This window comes from Eulemur rufifrons, chromosome 30, assembly GCF_041146395.1.
Source record: "Eulemur rufifrons isolate Redbay chromosome 30, OSU_ERuf_1, whole genome shotgun sequence".
NCBI classification, from domain to species: domain Eukaryota; kingdom Metazoa; phylum Chordata; class Mammalia; order Primates; family Lemuridae; genus Eulemur; species Eulemur rufifrons.
Genome location: NC_091012.1, coordinates 33,854,070 through 33,877,785, shown reverse-complemented (window position 1 = coordinate 33,877,785; position 23,716 = coordinate 33,854,070). Strand labels below are relative to the sequence as shown.

Genomic DNA, 23,716 nt, shown 5'->3' with positions numbered 1-23,716 from the left:
GAAATATCCTTACAGACACACCCAGAAATAATGTTTTATAAGCTATCTGAGCATCCCTTGCCCAGTCAAGTTGACACTTATAATTAACCATCACAATCACATAGTCTTTCTTTTCTGTGCTTCTCTCTGTCTCCTCTTTCTTTTGACTATCATCTTCTGTTTTCTACCGAATATGCCGTCCCAGCCCTACCCTACATATTATTTAGTTCAAACATCCACACAGTTCTCCAGTTCTCTCACTAGAGTCTCTGTGTCTTTCTTAGTCAAAATTCTCAAGAATTTTCTCAAGAAAACAAATCTGATGGGCAACTAATGGATGGGCTCCTAGGGGTCAAATTGTCTACTTTTGGTTCAGTCAGCTGTGGCTGGAGGAGTAGAATAACATTGTAAGAAGGGCTCTCCCTCCCGGAGTTATGAACAACAGACCAGGTTAAACTTGAAGAAGTTCGATTATGGTGGCCATATTGACTTCCCAGTCCACTGACATATATTCTCCCATTTGTCCTCCCTGAGTAGGGTTGAAAGATAATATATAGGAGGCCCACAATTAAATTTGACTTTCAGATAAAATATCAATATTCTTTGACATATGTATACCAAAAATTATACATTGTTTACTTGAAATTTATATTTAAGTAGTCATCCTGTATTTTTAATTGCTAAATCTGGCAAACCTATCCCTGCGTTCTGTCTTATACTTATGCCTTGAGCAGGTGCAATGAAATTTTTTCTAGACATTTATTAATAATAGTTATTACCGGCCGGGCGAGGTGGCTCATGCCTGTAATTCTAGCACTCTGGGAGGCCGAGGCGGGAGAATCGCTCGAGGTCAGGAGTTTGAGACCAGCCTGTGCAAGAGCAAGACCCTGTCTCTACTAAAAATAGAAAAAAATTGGCTGGACAACTAAAAATATATAGAAAAAATTAGCCGGGCATGGTGGCACATGCCTGTAGTCCCAGCTACTAGGAAGGCTGAGGCAGGAGGATTGCTTGAGCCCAGGAGTTTGAGGTTGCTGTGAGCTGGGCTGATGCCACCGTACTCTAGCCCGGGCAAAAAGAGTGAGACTCTGTCTCCAACAAAAACAAATAAATAAATAATAATAGTTATTACCCACAGAGTGTGGGTAAATATCCTAAACTAAAATGTCTCTGACTAGCAGAGATCAATGTGGCATAGTAATAGTCTGAGTTTAGAATATTACATGTTTTACTATTTTTGACTATTCTTGATGACTTGATTTTTTTTCGTTCCAGATTGATTTTAGTTGAGATTTCTTTTCTTTTTTTAATGTGGGTCCTCAACCACAGAATGGAAGCTGTTTGGAGGCAGAGTCCGATTCATGTTAATTCTATGTACCTCACTCAGTGGAATTTTTGTAGCATCATGAGTATATAACAAATGTCACAATTTCAAAAAATTGCTTTCCTGCCAGTTTATTCAACAGTAGGTGAAATAATGTTGGCCAGGGCTTATGGCTTTTAGGTTCTGATATATCCAGGATTTTCAGGACTACTCATTCCTCTTCAATAACCAAATGAAAAAGTACTGATTATAAAGGACTGATTTATTCATTAATGGCTGGCTAAGATCCAATAACCCAACACAGAGTGTTGTTAAGAGGTAAATTATGGGCCAGGTGAGGTGGACCACCCCTGTAGTCCTAGCACTTTGGGAGGCGGATGCGGGAGGATTGCTTCAGGCCAGGAGTTTGAGATCAGCCTGAGCAACATAGCAAGATCCCATCTCCATAAAAAAAAAAAAAATTTCAAAAACTAGCCAAATGTGGTGGCACACATCTGTAGTCCCAATAACCCGATTGGCTGAGGCAGGAAGATCTCTTGAGCCCAGGAGTTTGAGGTTGCAGTGAGCTATGATGATGCCACTGCAGTATAGCCCAGGCAATAGAGCAAGATCCTGCCTCAAAACAAACAAACAAAACAAAAAAAGAGGTTAATTGTGGATTCAGGTTAGACTGGATACTTAAGAGGGTTCCTCTGACTTTCCACTGAAACTGAAATCTTGGGAACAAGTTGCATGTTCACGTGCACTTGCAGAGAGAGAGAGGGAGAGAGCAGCAGAGAAATGAATACGGTTTTGTTTTTTTTTTTTTTTTTGAGACAGAGTCTCGCTCTGTTGCCCGCGCTACAGTGCCGTGGCATCAGCCTAGCTCACAGCAACCTCAAACTCCTGGGCTCAAGCGATCCTCCCGCCTCAGCCTCCTGAGTAGCTGGGACTACAGGCATGTGCCACCCTGCCTGGCTCATTTTTTCTATATATATTTTTAGTTGTCCATATAATTTCTTTCTATTTTTAGTAGAGATGGGGTCTCGCTCTTGGTCAGGCTGGTCTCGAACTCCTGAGCTCGAACGATCCACCCGCCTCGGCCTCCCAGAGTGCTAGGATTACAGGCCTGAGCCACCACACCTGGCCTTGAATAGGGTTTTAAAACAGACTCTAGTCCACTTATCCAACTAGCAAAATGGATGAGGATCCCCAGGGCTGCCTCACATACTCAGTCACAGGCTGTACAGAGAACACGGCAAACATGCGTCACCCCTCAAGGCAGTGACCTTACCCACTAGTGAAGTGTGACCTAATGTCCGTTAAACTCTGTACACTCAGATTGGTTGCTTCTTTTTCTGTGGGGAGGTGTCAGTGCAAGGGGTGGGGTGTGAAAGGACAGCCCCTCTCTGCCTATCACTCCCCTCTTATTTTTCTATTATTTGCTCTTAGCTATTTTGAAGGCAATAGCAAATTTCACCAAGTGTGTTATTTTCCTGGGGCAGCCATAACAAAATACCACCAATTAGATGGCTTAAACAACAAAAATTTTTTTGTTTCACAGTTCTGGAGGGTAGGAGTCCAAGATCAAGGTGTCAGGAGGGCCATGTTCCCTCTGAAGGCACTAGGAAAGGGTCTGTCCCGGGCCTCTCTCTTAGCTTCTGGTAGTTTCTTGGCTTGTGGCAGCAGAACTCCAATATTCATGTGTTCTCTGTGTGTGTGTATCTCTATCCAACTATCCCCTTTTTATAATGCAGGTAATATCGGATTAGGAGCCCCCTCTACCCCAGTATGACCTCATTTTAACTAAGTATGTCTGCAACAACACTATTTCCAAATGAGTTCACATTCTGGGGTGCTGGGGGTTAGGACTTCAACCTATGAATTGGGGGACACATGATTCAACCCATAACACCAAGGTATTCCATCACTCTTAAACCACATACCGCTTCCAGCATCTCCTGGATTTGTTTCTCCTCTTATTTGAGTACTTGTTACAAAAAATGTTTTCAATATGAATATTTCTATGGCAAGCCTTCTGTGGTCTTGTATGATTGAATAAAACTTGATCCATACTGCCCGTGGTACAACAGAGGTGTACAAGAAAATGTGAGCTTTAAAAATAGAACCTAAGCTGTCTATGGTGGTATGCACCTGCAGTCCCAGCTACTTGGGAAGCTGAGGGTGTAGTGCGCTATGGTCGTGCCTAGGCAAAATAGTGAGATCCCGTTGCAAGCAAGGAAGGAAGGAAGGGGAAGGGAAGGGAAGGAAGGAAGGAAGGAAGAGAGAGAAACTAAACAACAAAACCTGGCATATATCTAGGACCCATGGGATGACATGGTGACAAAAAAAAAAAAAAAAAAACCCACTATTTTGTTCCCTCCAGCCTAGCATCCAGTACCTAGTTAATGAACAAGAGAGGTGTTCGAATTTTGGGACACTGGTTGTAACCTAAAAGTGGTTGCAGAGACTGATAAATTTCTGTTTTACACTTTTATAGTTTAGTTCAAAATAACAGTGATGAAAAAAGAAAAGTGGCTTGAATTAGAGCGTAGTAGTCCAGGCTAGTTTGCTGGCAATCCATTAGCTCAGCAAGTGGCATATGGATCCTGTAATAGTTTACTCCTCCACCACCTTTAATTGTTCAAGTGCCTATGTAATATGTTCTCTTTTTTTTTTTTTTTTTTTGAGACAGAATCTTATTCTGTTGCCCTGGCTAGAGTGCCGTGGCGTCAGCCTAGCTCACAGCAACCTCAAACTCCTGGGCTCAAGTGATCCTCCTGTCTCAGCCTCCTGAGTAGCTGGGACTACAGGCATGTGCCACCATGCCCAGCTAATTTTTTTAATATATATTTTAGATGTCCATATAATTTCTTTCTATTTTTAGTAGAGACGGGGTCTCGCTCTTGCTCAGGCTGGTCTCGAACTCCTGAGCTCAAACGATCCGCCCACCTTGGCCTCCCAAGTGCTTGGATTACAGGCGTGAGCCACTGCGCCCGGCCATGTAATATGTTCTTATTGTTTTGTATAGTAACCACAAGAGATCAGCATAGAAAGCTTTATTTTTGACAATTCCACTCTTTGTCATCTCTGTTCCTTCAATGAAACTAAGCTTTATAAAAGAGGCTTGTTTTCACAACAGTAATATATTCCTTTTTCAAACAAGTATCACTTTCAGAAGTTGACTTTTTATTGTAATAATCTATAATATCTGCCATTAGTCCTGAAGTATTTTAGAATTTTATTTAACTTTGCTGTGAGCAGCTTCATATTTATTTAGATAAATATGTAGAAATTAAAAGCAAGAAGCTCAGTAACATTCTTTTGTTCCAATTTGTAGCCAAACAATTTGACATTGATTTTCTTATTTTATAAAATGGTAGAGAAAGTCTGTTTATGATAGATATAGTCAACTCTCAATATTTCCAGGGCTAAACATTCCAGCCATGCATTGCTGTAGTCCTGTTTTTTCCTTTTTCTCTTTCCAGTTACCTGCTTTTTGCTCATTTCAATACAATATTCACACATAGCCCATTTTGCTGGGAAATGGTGTAACTAAGGGAAGAGACTGATGATAGAGGATATAGGTGAATTTTTTATTATCAGCAAATTTCTACTATTCAGAGAAAAATGGCTACATTATTCCTATGTTTTACTTTTTTAAGTAAATTACTTACATATGACAGATTGATGGCAATTTATTTCCTCATCTCTTTGAGTAATATTTTCGATGTGTTATTTTGATTCGGGCCCATAAAAGGCTAATTCTAAACAAGTAAAACTCTCTGAAAGTTCTTAGATATAAGTTATAATTAGCCCTTGTTTATGCCCTTTCTATGCACTATACAAATAATTGCAAAACAAATTAATCATGCTTAACCCCTTTCTTCTAAGGTTGCAGCAGCACAGGAATAATTGTGGGTTGTACATGGGTTACGATGAAGGAGATGTTTGGCTGAAGCTTCAAAATATCTTTTTTTCTACTTCTATTTTCCTTTCTTTGCTGCTTCTAATTCTTAGGGATTGCGTACTATGTGGCAGGAACTATAGAATTGTGGGAACTGACACAGCTGAAGACTTTTAGTAAGTCCCTGCTTGATACCACCATAACCATCCTATATCTGGTGTATCACTTCTTGGTAGCTGCTTAAAGATCTGTGATTCTCAGCACCATGCCACAGCCGCCTCACCCCAACTCTTGATCAAGAGTGGTCTTCTTGCTGAACGAGCATTCTTTCAGCTCTTCACAGTACCCCCTCGCCCCACAAGAGGGTGGAGTTGAGGATCTCTAAGCATCCTTTCAGCTCCATGTTTACATACGTTCATGTAAAGAATATACAAGAGAAATATTTAAAATCTAACCTTTAGGGGAGGGAGGGGTTTAAAAAAATAAGATCTGACCTTTCAGCACTTTAAAAAAAATAATGCATTTTTAGAAAAGGTTGTACTGAATAAAATGAGCAAAATATAATCCATTTCAGTCCTATAGCCAGGAGCAAGGTATGAGTTTTGTAAATGAGTGTTAGGAAGGCGGATTCAACAGAAAGAGGGCAGGTCTGCAATGGAAGAACCGCACTTGAAATTGGCTTCACAGTGCTCTCTGGACAAGGGACATGTAGGGAACCAATGGGCGGACTGAGCCTATGACCCTGACTCTTACTGAGTAGGGGAAAAATGGAGAGTGGGAGAGAAGGGAGTGAAGTACCGTAAGAGATAAGACAATGCTGCAATAAGAGCAGTAAGAAGAAATTTGTGACTCTCTTGCTTAAATCAGGACATTTCTAAGAAGTACTAAAGACTATATATTGGAGTGATAGGCTTAATTATTTTAATTATTAGCCTGGGCAAATTTTCACTGGTAAATCCTTTCCTTCCTTCCTTCCTTCCTTCTTTCCTTCCTCCCTTCCTTCCTTTTTTTACTCTTTCTTTGTTTGTTTGCTTGCTTGCTTTCTCTTCCTTCCTTCCTTTCTTGCTTCCTTCCTTCCTTCTTTCCTTGCTAAAATACTTCTCTGACTCGGGTACATATATTTTTGTTATATATTCTATATTGGTTTTATGTATGAAGCCCCATTAATGCACTTAGAATTTTGCATATTGAATGAGTTTCAAATATTATGTAGACTCCTACTCTATAATTAAGTGTGGTTTAAAAAGGAACATAAATAGTCATGCAGATAACTTTTCTTAAGATGTCATTATTATTGATTGTCACTGGTAGTCATTTTTATCAGATAGTAATATTCACAGCTTTTGAAGTATTATATATCTATAGATTCAACTGAGAAAGAGAATAGAGCTTAGATTATTTGGCTTTGTCTGTCAAGACATCAGATGAATTTAAACTGAAAATCATACAATTTCAACTTTTGCCACTTTCCAGGCTAGCTCAGATTAGCTCCAAAATCATTCTAAAATATGAAGCCAGATTAGGCAATGAAATTGCAATTTTTGTTTTTTGAGACAGGGTCTTGCTCTGTGGCCTGGGCTAGAGTGCCCTGGCGTCAGCCTAGCTCACAGCAACCTCAAACTCCTGGGCTCAAGCAATCCTCCTGCCTCAGCCTCCCAAAGTGCTAGGATTACAGGCGTGAGCCACCTCACCCTACTGAAATTGTAATTTTGATTTAAAAAAAACTTAGATATTTTCAAATATTGATCAACATCATTTGAACAAAGCAACTGTAGTGACTTTAGGAGATGGATGGGGAAATTTGAACACAGACCAGATAATTGATATTAAGAAATTATAATTAATTTTTAGGTGAGATAATGGTATTGTGTTTATATATTTTAAAAAGTAATTATCTTTTAAATAAATAAATGGGAGAGGGAGTAGATAGGAATATAAATGATTTTTTTGTTTATTTTTATCTCTCTACTTCTGGAGAAAAGGAGTATAAATGAAAAAAGAGTGGCCATTTAGTGATGATTGTTGAATCTGAGTAATGGTTATATGGGGGTTCAATATACTACTTGCTCTACTTCTGTATGTGTTTGACCTTTTTTCATAGGAAGCAGTTTAAATTTTTGATCATAACTTTTGCTTCCACTTGTAAGTTGTTAAAAGATTAGGCTTTTCTAACCCAGAACTGCAACTCATTCCTGGTACTGTTTGTCTGTTTAAAATAAGTAATACCAGTAGGAAATCAAGTCTGTAGCTCCCACAATGCTTATTTAATGCATATAGTATCTCTTAAAACTTTCATGCATAAGGAGTTACTTTGTGCCATTTGAGAATTTTATGATGGCCTTATAGGTACAGAGCCTGGTCAGGGGGGCACCTGTGTAGCGCAGAGGCCATGGGGAAATCAGATCTGAATGAACATAAGACATCTTTATATGCCCCTGGCAGGCTGGGAGATTGAGTCTAGCAGGGATTTTGCTCACAGCAATGGATTGGGTGATCTGTGAATAATGAACACTCTAGTAGCTGGTAGTCAGAAGGCAGTACAGCATAATAAAAGATTGATCATAAGCCAGTCATAGATTCAAATTTCAGTTTGAACAATTACTAGATGTGATCTTAACATGTGTCACAGAGCCTCAGTTTACTCATATAATCCCTCAGATAATAGGGGACCGTTGGGAGTTTAAATAAAATATGTGAAGTGTAAGGAAAGTGTTAACATAGCAGGTCTGGTTGTTCAGTCCTTGCATGTCTTCAAGGGAATTTGGAACCTTTGGGCCAACCCCTGGGAACATGGGCTCAGAATGTTCTTATGTTAATGGTTGATAATTACGTTGTGTACACCTGGAGCAACAGACCATGCTATATCAGCTTGTCAGGATTACTTTGCACGAACATCAATATACATGATGTGTGTTTCGTTTCATTGTTGGGATCCTGAGTTTCAGTTGCCATGGCTGGTCATATAGCATGATGTCCCTATGTGGCTGGCTCTCAATAAAAGCCCCAGACCCAGATATTTGAACAGACTTCCCTGAGCAGAAACATTTTGCATGTCCATGTAGATTGCTGCTAGAGAGAAAGCACATCTTGTGTGGCCCCACATGGGGAAGTACTTGAAAGCTCGTGCCTGACCTCTCTGGATTTTTTCTGATATATATGTTTTTCCTGTTGCTTTTGGTTTGTATAATTTTGCTTTACTAAATCTTAGCCATGAATATAACCTGTTATTGAGTTTTATGAGTCCTCTTGGTGAATCAGCAAACTTGAAGGTGACCTTAGGATCTGTGAGACATAAAGGGACTAGTACAGTACCTGAAAAATACTACATATTTAATATATGTTTGCTGCTGGCATTCACCTTGTGTCTGCTAGATGTTATATGGAACAAACCATACTGTACAAGAATATAGGCTGAGAATCTAAGACTTTGCCTGTTTTTTCAACCACGCCCTTGGAAGAAAACAAGAATAATATTTTATCAATGGAGAAATTAGAGGATACATCTTCAAGATTCTCCCCTGGCCTCCCATCCCTGCTGATTCAGAGTGGGGAGGTACCATGTAGGAAAAATATATAAAAGAGCAGACCTCCAACTGGAATCATTTAAGAGTGCATACCAGGAAAAACTCTTTTACCATTTTGAAGGATAACAAAAAGAATGGAAAGCCTTGTTGAGAGTTATAAAGATTAGAACACTTAGACTAATATCATGATGCTCCAGGTGTGGATACTGCAGGCTGGATCTTCATGTTAAGTAGCAACCACTAGAGGCAATGGTGTTAGAAGTGGTTGGTTATCAGGAATTTTCCCAACTCAGCCAGAACCAAGCACCCAGAATATCTTAGTTTGTTCAGGTGGCTATAGCAAAATACCATAAACTGGGTGGCTTATAAACAACAGAAACTTCTTGCTCACAATTCTGGAGGCTGGGAAGTCCAAGATCAAGATACCACCAGATTCAGTGTCGGGCAAGGGCCAGCTCTATGGTTCATAGACAGAGTTTTTTGGCTGGGTCCTCATATAGTGGAAGGAGTGAACTCCAATCTCTTTAGCCCTTTATAAGGGCACTAATCTCATTCATGAGGGCTCCACCCTCATGACCTAATTACCTCCTAAGGGCCCCACCTCCTGATACTAGCACATAGGAGATTAGGTTTCAAAACATGAATTTAGGGGGAACATAAACATTCAGTCCATAGCACAGAGTTATTTCCGAGAAGCACTGGGCACTACAGAAAAAGAGACAGTCTTAAACTGTGAGGACTGCACATAAACATTAAAAACTAAACTTAATTGGATTGGGACTTCAGTTGAGAGCTAATCCAAGGAAAGGTGGAGTCCAGGGTACCCATCTTGCAATTCCTTTCTAGGTTTATGTGTGTGTGTGTATGTTTGTGGTTCCCATATAAGTGACCAGATCTAAGTAAGATACATCAAAAGAGCATTTTGGACTAAAATACAATGACACTTACAACAATAATTTGTTATGGCATGAATTTAATTTCTGTTTTTTAAATAAATTGCCTCCAAGATGGATAGGGCTAATCTCAGTAGTGATCACAAGTGGATTTTCCCTCTATTAGTGTCTTAAAAGATGATGAGCATAAAATAGTTGGTATAAGTTTGCTCCTTCACAGTTGGATTTTATTTTTATTGAGCCCTTAATTATCTGGGGTGCTTTTAAAGATGACTTCATTTTGTCTCACATTGCAAATAATGGTTATCTCCCTGTCACTGTCATCATCACTGTTATATGTCATCATATCACTGTTGCACATATTACCACGGTATGTATTGTCCCTGAAATCTACCTTACGAAAGGACCCGGGAAAAGACTTCACTTTACTTGAAACAGGTAGGTTTCGTGCTTGTTTCTTCTTTGCCTCAGAAATATCATTGACCAATGGCTCAGAAAAAGTTTTGCAAGCAAGGCATCTTTCCTCATAGCATTGACAGGTATTGGCTAATTGAGGCCTGGATAACAATACCGCCTTGCCTACATTCACTGACCTTTTAAGATGTCTGGGTGGCTTAGCCAATTTCTGTCGCCTAGATGGCTTGGGTGGCAAGGTTTGATTTTGTGGATAAAGTGGACACGGTGTCTTGGATGGCGCACTGGCTGGATATTGTAGGATGGCTGGCTTACCTGCATTGAATGGATTGACTAGCTTAGGGGCATGGGATAGCTTACATGATTTTTTCACAGAGTGTTTTCTGTATGACCTGAATAATTTTTTTGAGCCTGATGGTTTGGATGGCTTTTTTGGACTTGATGAGCTGACTAACTTTTCTGTACTGGATGATATAGATGACTTTTCTGGACTTAATGGCCTAATTAATTTTTCTGCACTAGATGTTATGGATGACTTTTCTGCATGCAAGGGCCTAGATAACCTGTCTACAGTGGATAGCATGGGTTGTTTTTCTGGCCTGCACAGACTGGCTGTCTTGGATGCACTGAATGACACTTTGGATGATCTGGATTTCTTGGCTGCTACACCTTGTTTCTTGACCCTGAAAGTATAGAAAATTTAGAGTATAACATCAGAAACCATAGAATACTGTGTCAGCTTAGACCTTTGGTCTTTTTTGGGCTCTAGTAAGAAAACTGGACACAGTAAGAATTGGAGTATGGTGAAAGCCATGACTCATGTTACAGATATGAACTCATGTTGAATGCTTTTTCTTAAGAATATTTTACTAATTCAACCACATTAGATGACCATATAGCCTATATATGGAATGACACAAAGTTGTTTCAAATCTACTGTCGAGAGAGAGAGAGAGAGAGAGAGAGAGAGAAAGAGAGGGGAGAAATATCTCACTTATTCCAGAAATTAAATTTTTTATAAAAAAGTCACAAACTGATAACATGTCACAAGAAAATAAAAATCTCTTTACAAAAGTCATTGTTTTCCTATCATATTTACAACATCAGATTATCTATTCATGCATATTTAAATTCATAATATTCCTGTAAAACTAAAGGAACAGAGCACTGGTACCACATTTTTGTCACAAGTCCTTGGATTGGGAAATTTTTAGGGAACTAGTATATTAAGGCCAATCTGATTCTCCAATATGAAAGGCAGGAACTGAGATCATGAGAATAACAACAGTGAATAATTTTTCAGAATATTAAATCTTAAAATGGCAGATTATCCAAAATGTTTTATTGTCTTTGGAAAACAGAGACCCAACTCCCTTTCTCTCGCTCTCTCTCTCTCTCTTCATTCTCCCATTCTTATTCAGATACTCCTGCCCTCTTCTCCTACCCCGAATTTATAATTAAATTAATAGCCTGGGGTTCAGCTGAACCCTGAATAGGAAACAGCCTTGGATAAAGTTGATAATATACTTGAGAATATTTAAGAGCCCATATAATTTAAGTGAAAGTATCCACCCAAAAGAGGTTGGAAGCTTTTTAGAAATCTAAAGTTAACATTAAGTAATCTGAACAACAATGAAACTTCCATTATATGTATACACACACATGCCTTGTATTCTTAATTTAAAGATGTAAAACTTACATTCCTGCTTTGGAGGCATCATCGCTCATACAATTAAAATAGAGGAAACAAAGACAGGTAGAGACAAAGGCTATGATCATAACACCAATTACAATAATGAGTAGACGTCTCCTAAAACTGTCCATTTTTGTCTCCATTGATTTCAAGGGCTTAGCTCCTGCAAAGAGATTGTATCATCAGAGAAGGTGTTAGGTAACCAAGTTTTCTTCCACTTTGATAGTGGTTTGTCACTATAGATCAAAATCAAATCAATGATTTTTAAAGCCTGATAAGCATTGCACTGTTTTTTTGTTTTTTTGTTTTGTTTTTTTTTTCCCCTCTATCAAGTCCCCAGCTACGGTCTAGAAGTCAAATCTGGGAGGCATCTCTGGTTAATCCAAACCATGACCTGGGTTACTGCTGAATCATGGCTTGCTCACTACATTATCTAGGTTTTTGAGTATGCGTATCTTTATGTCATGCTTGTGTGAGTGCACTTGAGTGTGTGAATGTGTGTGATGGGAAGGGGATAGGAAAAGAACAAACTCTTGCTGAAAACCTACTATATGTTAAGTCCCATGCCAAATCCATTCATATAGTATTATCTAGTTTGGTTGGAGGGGGGGTTAGTGGATTGGGTGGGGAAGAAGGGTGAAAGGGAACCATAAGTCTATACTCTTTATGCTTGTATTTTGCTTGGGTTTTTCACACAAAAGTCAAAATATCAGCTCTTGTTCCAGAAACTCTTGATGACCTACCAATGATAACACCAAAGTAGAGATAGATTTCTTAAACACAGGAAGCTTTTCTAGCTAAGTGCTTGAATCCACAAATAGATCATAATTTATAAGTTTTAAGGTTAGGCACATACCTGTAGTAGTAGATACATCACTTTGGTTTGTATTTAAACAATTATATGTCCAAACGGACAAAAGTAGGATACAAATAAAAAGATTCATGTCCAAGGCTTCATTCGAATGTTTCTTCTCCTAAGGTAACTACTGGCTTTTATATGGTTCAGTATGTTCCAGGGGTTTATGACATCATTATCGGTTTGTGTCACATTCTGACAACATAATTTCACCATGGGGAAGGATAGCTTCTGGGGACAAATTTTATCAAATTATTTTTAATAATTTATTTCTCCTTCCTATCAAATTAAAAACAAGAAAATTGAAGCAGTATTAATCAGAGAAGGAAGTATTTAGAGAAGGTAAGGGAAAATGGGATAGCTCCAGAAATAGAAAAACTATTTCTTCTTATTAAATGATAAGGAAACACTTTGTAGCCTATTATGGACTCAATGTTTGTGTTCTTCCAAAATTCATATGTTGAAATTTAATCCTGAATGTAATGGTACGTGGAGGTGGAGCCTTTGAGAGGTAATTAGGTCATGAGGATGGAACCCTCATGAATGGGATTAGTGCCCTTTTAGGAAGAGTCTTGAGAGCTAGCTCGTTCTTTATACCATGTGAGGATACAAGGAGAAGTCAGAAGTCTGCAGTCAGAAGAGGACTCCGACCAGAACCCAACAGTGCTGGCACCCTGGTATCAGACTTCTAGCTTCCAGAACTGTGAGAAATAAATTTCTGTTGTTTATAAGCCACCCAGTTTATGGCAATTTGTTATATCAGCCTGAAGAGACTAAGACAGAAATTGGTACCAAGAAGTGGAGTGCCGCTGTAACAAATACCTAAAAATGTGAAAGCAGCTTTAGAACAGGGTAGTGGGTGGAGGCTGGAAGAATTTTGGAGTGCATGCTAGAAGCTGAGATTGTCATGAATGGATTTTAAAAATTGATACAAAGCCAGCATGGTGGTTCATGCCTGTAATCTCAGCATTTTGGGAGGCCACAGCAGGAGGATTGTTTCAGGCCAGGAGTTCAAGTCCAGCCTAGGCAATATAATGAGAACTGTCTCTACCAAAAATTAAAAAATTAGGCCAGGCATGGTGGTGCCTGCCTGTAGTCCTAGCTACTTAGGAAGCCAAGACAGGGAAATCACTGGAGCTCAGGAGTTTGAAGCTGCAGTGAGCTGTGATTGTGCCACTGCACACCAGCCCGGGTGACAGAGTGAGACCCTGTATCTAAAAAAATTTTTTAATTCAAAAATTGATACACAATAATAGTACATATTTATGGGATACATGTGATATTTTGATACATGTATATAATGTATAATCAAATCAAAGTAATTGGGATATTCATCACTTCAAACATTTATAGTTTTTTATTTAGAACATTCTAAATCTTCTGTTTCTTTATTTTGAAATATACAATGAATTTCTCTATTTTGAAATATACAATAAATTATTAATAACTATAGTCACCCTACTGTGCTATCAAACACTAGAACTTATTCACTCTATCTAACCATATGTTTGTACACATTAACTAACCTCTCTTCACCACTTCGCACCATTCCCAGCCTATCGTAACTACCATTCTTTGCTCTACCTCCATGAGATCAACTCTTTTAGCTCCCACACTTTAGTGTGAACATGCAATATTTGTCTTTCTGTGCTTGGCTTATTTTACTTAACATAATGTCCTCCAAGCTCATCCATGTTGCTGCAAATGACAAGATTACATTTTTTATGGTGCAATAATATTCTATTATGTAAATATACACCCCATTTTTTTTTTACCAGTCACCCATTGATGGACACTTACGTTGATTCCATATTTTGGCTATTGGGAATAGTGCTGTGACAAACATGGAATAGCACATACCTCTTTGATATACTGATTTCCTTTCTTTTTTCTTTTTAAGATTTTATTTACTTATTTATTTTTTTGGAGACAGATTCTCGCTCTGTTGCCCGCCCGGGCTAGAGTGCCATGGCGTCAGCCTAGCTCACAGCAACCTCAAACTCCTGGGCTCAAGCAATCCTTCTGCCTCAGCTTCCCGAGTAGCTGGGACTACAGGAGTATGCCACCACGCCCAGCTAATTTTTTCTATTTTTAGTGGAGATGGGGCTTTGCTCTTGCTCAGGCTGGTCTCAAACTCCTGAGTTCAAGCAATCCTCCCACCACAGCCTCCCAGAGGGCTAGGGTTACAAGTGTGCCCAGTCTTTTGCCCACTTTTTGATGGAGTTGTTTGTTTTTTTCTTGCTGATTTGTTTGAGTTTTTTGTAGATTCTGGATATTAGTCCTTTGTCGGATGTATAGTTTGCAAATATATTCTCCGTTTCTGAAGGTTGTCTATTCACTCTGTTGAATTTGCTTTGTTGTGCAGAAGCTTTTTAATTTAATTAAGTCGTAGGCTGGGGGTGGTGGCTCAAGCCTGTAATCCGAGCACTTGGGAGGCCAAGGTGGGTGGATTGTTTGAGCTCAGGAGTTCGAGACCAGCCTGAGCAAGAGCGAGACCCCGTCTCTACTAAAAATAGAAAGAAATGATATGGACATCTAAAATATATATAGAAAAAATTAGCTGGGCATGGTGGCACATGCCTGTAGTCCCAGCTACTCAGGAGGCTGAAGCAGAAGGATCACTTGAGCCCAGGAGTTTGAGGTTGCTGTGAGCTAGGCTGAGGCCACAGCACTCTAGCCCAGGCAACAGAGTAAGACTCTGTCTCCAAAAAAAAAAAAAAAAATTTAATTAAGTCCTATTTGTTTATTTTTGTTGTTGCTGTATTTGCCTTTGGGGTTTTAGGCAAAATTCTTTGCCTAGGCCAATATCTAGAAGAGTTTTTCCTACGATTTCTTCTAGAATTTTTATGGTTTCATGACTTACATTGAAGTCTTTTATCCATCTTGAATTAATTTTGTATATAGTGAGAGATAGGGGTCTTCTGCATGTGGCTATCCAATTATCCCAGCACCATTTATTGAATAGGGCATCCTTTCCCCAATGTATGATGTTGTCTGCTTTGTTGAAAATTAGTTGGTCATAGCTATATGGTTTCATTTCTGGGTCCTCTATTCTGCTCCATTGGTCTATGTGTCTATGTTTATACCTGTACCATGCTGTTTTGGTTGTTGTAGCCTTGTAGTATAATTTGAAGTCAGGTAATGTGATGCCTCCAGATTTATTGCTTTTGCTTAAGATTGCTTTGACTATTCAGGCTCCTCCTTAGGGAGCAGGAAAGAATGTGATAGAACATCACCCTTCAAGGTGGATAGAAATGCAGATCAAAAGATGGGAATCTTGTACAGACCTAATCAAGATAGGGGTAGGCATGGGGATGGGGGTGTTGGGGAAAAGAATTTGAAGATTTTCCATCTGATGGTTTCTATTTTCCCAATAAATTAAGAGTGGAAGTCATTCTTTAAAAGGAAGAATGGCACAGGAAGGTTTGAAATAGATGCTGTGGAGAACTGAAGCTATACAATGCAGTATGTTTGGGAACTTTGCCCTTTCTCTGGATTATGAGAAAATATGTTTCCCTTTAATGATAAAGCTATTTTTATGGTAGTTGACGTGTTCATTAAGTTAAAAATTAATCATCGTAATGAATACTACTTGAGAAGCAGATGTTAATCAGGGCTTCTCCATAACAAAATATTCAATTTGCTGAAGAGTTTTCCCTAACAACCATATTCTGTCAATATGTGATGCATGGACCAGTACACACTGTTCAAGGGGCTGACTCATCTCAGAGCTCTGAAGCCTAGGCCCCTACAGCAGAGAAATCATGAAACTCTTTGCTTAGTACATGCTCCAGTCTCCCTTTGTTCAGGCTATACTCTGCCTGCCCTAGTTTCTGTATCACATATGAATAAGGGCAACTTACTTGTAGGAAATTTCCTCTGGAGAGATGTGTGTGGTTACAGGGTTCTGTGGCAATGGGGAAAGCGCAGTCCATTCCCTCAAATGGACTGGCTCTTTCAATTTTGTGTTGTATTGCCGTGAATTTCTAGTAAGTCATTCTCAAATATTTATTGACAGCTTCCTATGTGCCATTGGGGTTTCAGTGGTAGAGATGATTGAGTGGGTGAAAAAAGACATTAAACTAAAACAAACAGTGATAGATGTTATAAAGGTCTTAGGAGAACCAAGAATAATAGGTTTGATCTCATCAAGAGGGGCGCAGGAAACTTCCCTGAGGAAGCAATACCGGGTCTGAGTTCTGAAAGATGAGTAGGAGTGAATTATGAGACAAGGAAAAAGAAAAATGTTCTAAGTGGAGGAGGCACACGTGCAAAGGCACTGTGGTGGAAGGAAGAGTGGCAAGTTGGATAAACCAGAGGAAGGTAAGGGAGTTGAGGCTAGAGAAGTTTGGGCCTTGTAGGTCAAGTTAAAAACACTGGAATTTATTCTAAGAATAGTGGGAAAAAATAGAGTTTTTAGCTAGGGAGTGACATGATAAGATCTGTGTTTTAGGCCGGGTGCGGTGGCTCACACCTGTAATCCTAGCACTCTGGGAGGCCGAGGCAGACGGATCGTTTGAGCTCAGGAGTTCGAGACCAGCCTGAGCAAGAGCAAGACCCGGTCTCTACTAAAAATAGAAAGAAATTATATGGACAGCTAAAATATATATAGAAAAAAATTAGCCAGGCATGGTAGCGCATGCCTGTAGTCCCAGCTACTCGGGAGGCTGAGGCAGGAGGATCGCTTGAGCCCAGGAGTTTGAGGTTGCTGTGAGCTGGGCTGATGCCACAGCACTCACTCTAGCCCAGGCAACAGAGTGAGACTCTGTCTCAAAAAAAAAAAAAAAAAAAGATCTGTGTTTTAGCAAAACCACTCTGGGTGTGGTATGGGGAATAGGTTTGAGAGGCACAAGTGGAAGAAAGTATAATAGTAAGACAATTAAAAGGCTGTTACAGTGGACGAAGTGAGAGAGCATGGTGGCTTGAAGTAGGGTGGTAGGTGAAGATGGGAAAAAAATGGACTAATTTGAGAAATATTTTGATGGTTGAATGAATAGGACTTGATAATGGGTGGGATATGGGGCATGAGGGAAAGAGAGGCAGCAAGGATAATGAAACTGAGCTGGGACAACTCTGAGGGGCCTACCAGGGGCCCCCAAAGCATGGAAATAAAGGAAAATCTTGAGTTCCTTCAGGGGAAGTCAGGACACCTGGCTATAGCCTGGAAAAGTGAATGGGCAACGTGATGAGAACAGTGGCCCTCCAAGTGAGACAGAGTCCTGAGGTGTTCCGGTTCCCTATGGGAACCTAAAAGATGGCATCTTAACATATGCCCTTGAATTGTTTTTCAGAAATCCTCACCAGAAGGAAAATACAGATATGAGGGAATTGAGGAATTGAACTCTGATCACCATTCTTTGTTCTAAATTTCCCCGAGGGCCCTGTCACACCAATTTTAACATTCCTTTCTGGTAATCCAAGAATCTCTGAATCCACCTATGCCCACCCCACTTCAGGATATCCCGCCTTTTTGGGCTAGACCAATGTATAACCTCCATGTATTGATTCGCAATTTTCCTTACCTGAAATGTACCCCTCCCTTTAAAAACTTGTAAGCCATCGGGGAGCCTGAGTTTTAAGTGTTAGCTGCTTGTTCTCCTTTTGTGGCACCCTGTAAATTTAGCCTCTTTCTGCCACTGCAACTCTCAGCTTCAGTGTTTGGCTTGGCTGTGCTGGGCTAGTGGACCCCAGTTTGATTTGATAACAATAATTCATTCATTCAACAAAAAAAGTGTTGAGTGTCTATTATGTGACAGGAAGCTGTGTGTTAGGCAATGAATATGTATATTTTTTGAGACAGAGTCTTGCTCTGTTGCCCGGTAGAGTGCCGTGGCATCAGCTTAGCTCACAGCAACCTCAAACTCCTGGGCTCAAGTGATCCTCCTGCTTCAGCCTTGCGAGTAGCTGGGACTATAGGCATATGCCACTACACCTGGCTAATTTTTTATATTTTTAGTTGTCTGGCCAAATTTATTTCTATTTTTCAGTAAAGACAGGAGTCTCACTCTTCCTCAGGCTGGTCTCGAACTCCTGAGCTCAAACGATCCTCCCGCCTCGGCCTCCCAGAGTGCTAGGATTACAGGCGTGAGCCACCGCGCCCTACCGCAATGAATCTTCTAATAGACATAGTCCCTGCCTTCAGTGAGTTCAAAATCTAACGGAGGAGACAGACATGTACATAACCAATCACTAGGCAGTGTGGGTGTGTATTGTCAGGCGGGCTGTGGTGTTCTCACAGGGTATGCGCCACCACAGAAAAGGAGTATCTATTTAGAATGGCCACACCTGGAGGAGATGACTTTTGAGTTGAGTTGGGATTTTTGTTTTGTTTAATATGAGTAGGACTTCCTTCAACCCAAAAAGGAGGGAAAGGACACTGCATTGCAGACAGAGAAGTCAATATGTGGAAAGCGTGGTTGAGGGAACTTCATTTCCATATGGCCAAAATGAACAATGTCCAGGGCTGCGGGGGGGGGGGGGGGGGGGGGGGTGTAGGGGTGGATTTGGAAATAAGGCTAGAGTGGGTCAGCAGGGACCAGAGTATGAAAGGCGTGTGTGCTAAAGGCCTTTCTTTAAGTCTATCTCCTCACCTCTAAAATGAATAGAAAAGAGATGAAAGAACATGCCCTATAAAAGTTGCAGCCTTTGGAATGCAGTGGGGCCATTGGAATAGAACAAAATTAAATATTCATTGGAAAATACAAGTTACTTTTACCCTGAAGCTCTAAACAATCCTGCTCCTCAAATATCTTTTAACTATATAAAGATCAGAACATGTTATTTTATTGCTTTTTAAATAAACTGCTTTTTATTTTTTTTAGATTTTTTTAATTTCAGCATTTTATGGGAGTACAAAAGTTTAGGTTAGGCATATTGCCCTTGTCCCCCCTTTTCCCCCGAATCAGAGCTTTTTAAAATTTGAGCAGGGCTTATAAAATGAAAAAATGTATCTGTAGACTTTTTTAAAAATCAGGTTTTTTCTCCCTAGTGATGGATAAATGATAGACAAATATCTTAAAGCCAATATTCCAGAAATAGCTTCCAAATTAATTTGAACATTAACTTCATATTCACAACAGATACAGAAACACTTTTATTTTGGCTTTAACATAGACTTATATGATTTTATTTCATTTGCAAGTTTACATGACTGGCATGTTAGTAATTATTCATTTCACTCAGAAATTCTGGGGTAGAATTTTGATTAAAACTGTGCATCATAGACGCACTATAAAGATGCACATTTCTTGCTTCATATTTGTTCTTGTTATTGTTGTTGTACTTGCCAGGACTAGACTGAGGCCCAGTGAGGCACTTGCCTCTAGCACAAAATTTAAGGGGTGCCCCCAAACTCAGTAATCAAGATAAATAGTATTTAATGCAATATTTAAGGAATAGAAATTAATGCAAAAAAAAATCCATGATGAACAAAATAGCAAACATTTTCAATAAAGAGAGGATCTGATCCTGCACTTGCACGACCTGTCTCACTCCCCTCACCGTAATCCCAGCTTTGTGTCATCCTTGTCCACTTTAAAAAGCAGAGGGTAGGGTCCAAGGACTTAGCATGGAGCTTCTAAACAGGGCTGTGTTCCCAAGACCCCTAGAAATCTCACTAGGTCATTTGGCCCAGAGAGCTACTCCTGGGTCCCTTTGATCATTCTCGATGGAGAATGCCTATTCCTGGTTTCTCTTGCCTTGGATTTCCAGAGTTGAACCTTTGCCACTTTTCTGATTTCTCCCACTATATCTGACTGCCTTGCTCCCAATGTGTGGCCGGCACCATTCCCATAGGAATCGATAGTACCCAAGCTCCTCCAGCACACACAGTGAGTTTGAGCCTTTGCCCTCTTCCAGGCGAGAGGGAGGAACCACCTTTCAGGGACTGCCGCTTCATGGCTCTCTACTGCCCTCCTCTGGGCATCAATTGACAGTACAATTCCACCTCAGGCCTTTGACTTTTTTCCCATTAGATTTTTTTTGTTTTTTTTTTGTTTGTTTGTTTTGTTTTTTTTCATTAGATTTTTTTTGACTAAACAATAATATATATGCTTTATAAAACTTTCAAATCACACAGAGGTATTTCAGATTTCCTTTATCCTTTGAGTTCTTCTGAACCCTTTAAAATTGTTTTAAATGTTCGTTACCCACGGCCTGCCAAGATGCTTGAAATCTTCATCTTTATTTTTTAATTGCATTTTAAAATTGCATAAGTAATATATTAATCTATTCTTATTATAAAAAGTACAAAAAACCCCCCAGACATATACAGAATAAAAAGTTATAGATGCTTTTCCTTTCCCACCCCCTCTACTCCTATTCTGGAGATAATGACTCAAAAGTTTGATGTGCATCTCTCAGATCTCTTTTTATACATTTACATATATAGCTATGTACATGATGCACACACATACTGCACATAAATAAGATCATTCTGTAAGTATTGGTTTTCAGGGTTTTAAAAATCACACATCTGTTTGTACGCCAATGTTCATAGCACCATTATTCGTAATAGCCAATAGGTGGAAACAACCCAAATATCCATAGATGGATGAATGGATAAACAAAATGTGGTATATACTTACAATGGAACATTATTCAGCCTTAAAAAGGAAGGGAGTTCCAATACATAATACAATATGAATCAACTTTGAAGACATGATACTAAAAAATAAGCCATATGTTATATGATTCAATATATGAGATACTTAGAGTAGTCAAATTTCGTAGAGCCAGAAAGCAGAATGGTGGTTACCAGGGGATGGGCAGAGTGAGGAATGAAAAGTCATTGTTTAATTGGTACAGAGTTTCAGTTTGGGATGATGGAAATGTTTTGGATATGGAGGTGATGGTTGTACAACAATGTGAATATATTAATACTTAGTGCCACCGAACTGAACACTCAAAAAGGGTTACAATGATAAATTTCATGTTATATTATATATATATGTCACCACAATAAAAAATAGAAAAAAACTTACATAACTGAGACCTAAACTATTTCCTTGTAAAAGAGTCAAATGCAAACATTTATAGGGTAGAACATGACTGACCCCTTCGGCTACTCTCCATCCCATTCTCCTCTTTTGAGGTAATGGTTCTCAGTCTGGTGTATGTCCCTTGAGTTCTTTTTCTGTGCATTTACATGCATCACAGAACACAGATCTGGAGCCAGACTGGGTTGAGATCCTGGCTCCATCATTTGCCAGGTGGGTGACTCTTGGGCAAGTTAAAGTTTCTGTACTTTAGGTTCCTCATCTATAAAACAAATAATAATAGAAGCTTTTGCATGGATGGAACTAGAAGACATTGTGTTAAATGAAATAAGCCAGGCACAGAAAGACAAATATTGTATGTTCTCATTCATATGTGGGAGCTAAAAAGGTTGATCTCATGGAGGTAGAGAGTAGAATTATAGTTACCAGAGGCTGGAAAGAGTTGGGGGGTAGTTATGAAAAGAGATTGGTTAATGAGTACAAACACAGTTGGAAGGAATAAGTTCTAGTGTTCAATAGCATAATAGGTTGATTAAATATTGTTAACAATATATTGCATATTTCAAAATAGCTAGAAGATATGAAATGTTCTCAACTCAAAGAAATGATAAATATTCGAGGTGATGGATATCCTAAATACTCCAATTTGATCATTACACACTGATGCATGTATCAAAATATCACATGTACCCCACAAATATGTATAATTGTTATGTATCAAATTTTTTTTTTTTGAGACAGAGTTGCACTCTGTTGCCCAGGCTAGAGTGCCGTGGTGTCAGCCTAGCTCACAGCAACCTCAAACTCCTGGGCTCAAGCAATCCTCCTGCCTCAGCCTCCCAAGTAGCTGGGACTACAGGCATGCGCCACCAAGCCTGGCTAATTATATATATATATATATATATATATTTTTTTTTTTTTTAGTTGTCCAGCTAATTTCTTTCTATTTTTAGTAGAGACAGGGTCTCGCTCTTGCTCAGGCTGGTCTTGAATTCCTGAGCTAAAGTGATCCTCCCACCTCTGCCTCCCAGAGTGCTAGGATTACAGGCGTGAGCCACCACACCCGGCCTCAAAAATTTTTTAAAAGGGAAAAATAATAGAAGCTTCTGAATGGGGCTACAATGAAGATTACATTAAATAATGCATGTATGGCACTTAGTATTGTACTTAGCACATAAGAAATGTGGTGAAGAAATATTAGCTGTTACTGTTGGACATACTGTCCACCTTTAGAGAGTCAATGAAGTAGGTCAGCAGATAATACCTATGACATTAATAGCAGAAATCAGGGACTTAAGGGAATTTGAGAATGAGGGCCAGAAAGGGTAGCAGAAGGGCCCAAGAAAGGAATGTGAGTGGCTGCCAACCAAATCTAGTATCACCTTTATGAAACAAAGAAGTAGACTCGATGCAAGAACACAAAGACAGAAGCATAGCCATACACAACTTTCAGTGCAAGATAAATCAATTGGACACAAAATTAGTAAGGGGATAGAAGACATAAACAACACAATCAATAGAGTTGATCATATCTACATATAAATATGGAACTTTATGACCGATTTTTAAGATTTTTCATGGGCATGATGAGTTGTCTTATCTTCTGGGAACAGGATATCTATTATTTTGGAAAACCACTTCTCCTCACCTCACCCAAGTGGTCCTGATAAGAAATAGCAATCACAGTATCCCTCCCCCTGGGCCACAAGGGTGGGCACGTGGCTCAGGCTAGACTAGTAATAGTTTCCCATCTCTGGCCACAGTGATTCATTTATCGTTGAACCTGTGACTCAGGACAAGCCAATTAGAGATCTTCCCCCGAGGTTTTTCAAACAATCTGGGCTACTAAGTTCCCAGATTAAACTTCTGGTAATCACCAGTGATAGTAAACCTGGAAAAGATGTGACTCCAAAGTCGCCTGTGGCACGGCCCCTGTTGGCAAGAATACGCTAATTGAGAAAATAAAATTGACATAAAGAGAAACATAAAGATGAAAGATGGGGAGTTTTCCAAGTCGTTCACAAGGCCATCTGCACCCCTGCCCTTTCAGTGGTTTGATTATATGTATCAGTTTATTGCTTCTCTGTTTCACTGGTTGGAATTGGGTGTCATTTGCAACCACAAGAGCTCTATGTAATACAAATTGGTGTG

General features: G+C 39.4%; 1 protein-coding gene across 1 annotated transcript in view; it reads right to left on the bottom strand.

The window, feature by feature from the left end:
* Positions 1-12,657, bottom strand: part of C30HXorf66 (chromosome 30 CXorf66 homolog) — a 28,079-nt gene extending 15,422 nt beyond the window's left edge. The window contains exons 1-3 of the mRNA XM_069464181.1: positions 12,570-12,657; positions 11,720-11,876; positions 9,896-10,703 (exon numbers count right to left, since the gene is read on the bottom strand). Of these exons, the coding sequence (XP_069320282.1) occupies positions 9,896-10,703; positions 11,720-11,876; positions 12,570-12,657 (1,053 nt within the window). The remainder of the gene's footprint in view (positions 1-9,895; positions 10,704-11,719; positions 11,877-12,569) is intronic.
* Positions 12,658-23,716: the final 11,059 nt, after the last annotated feature.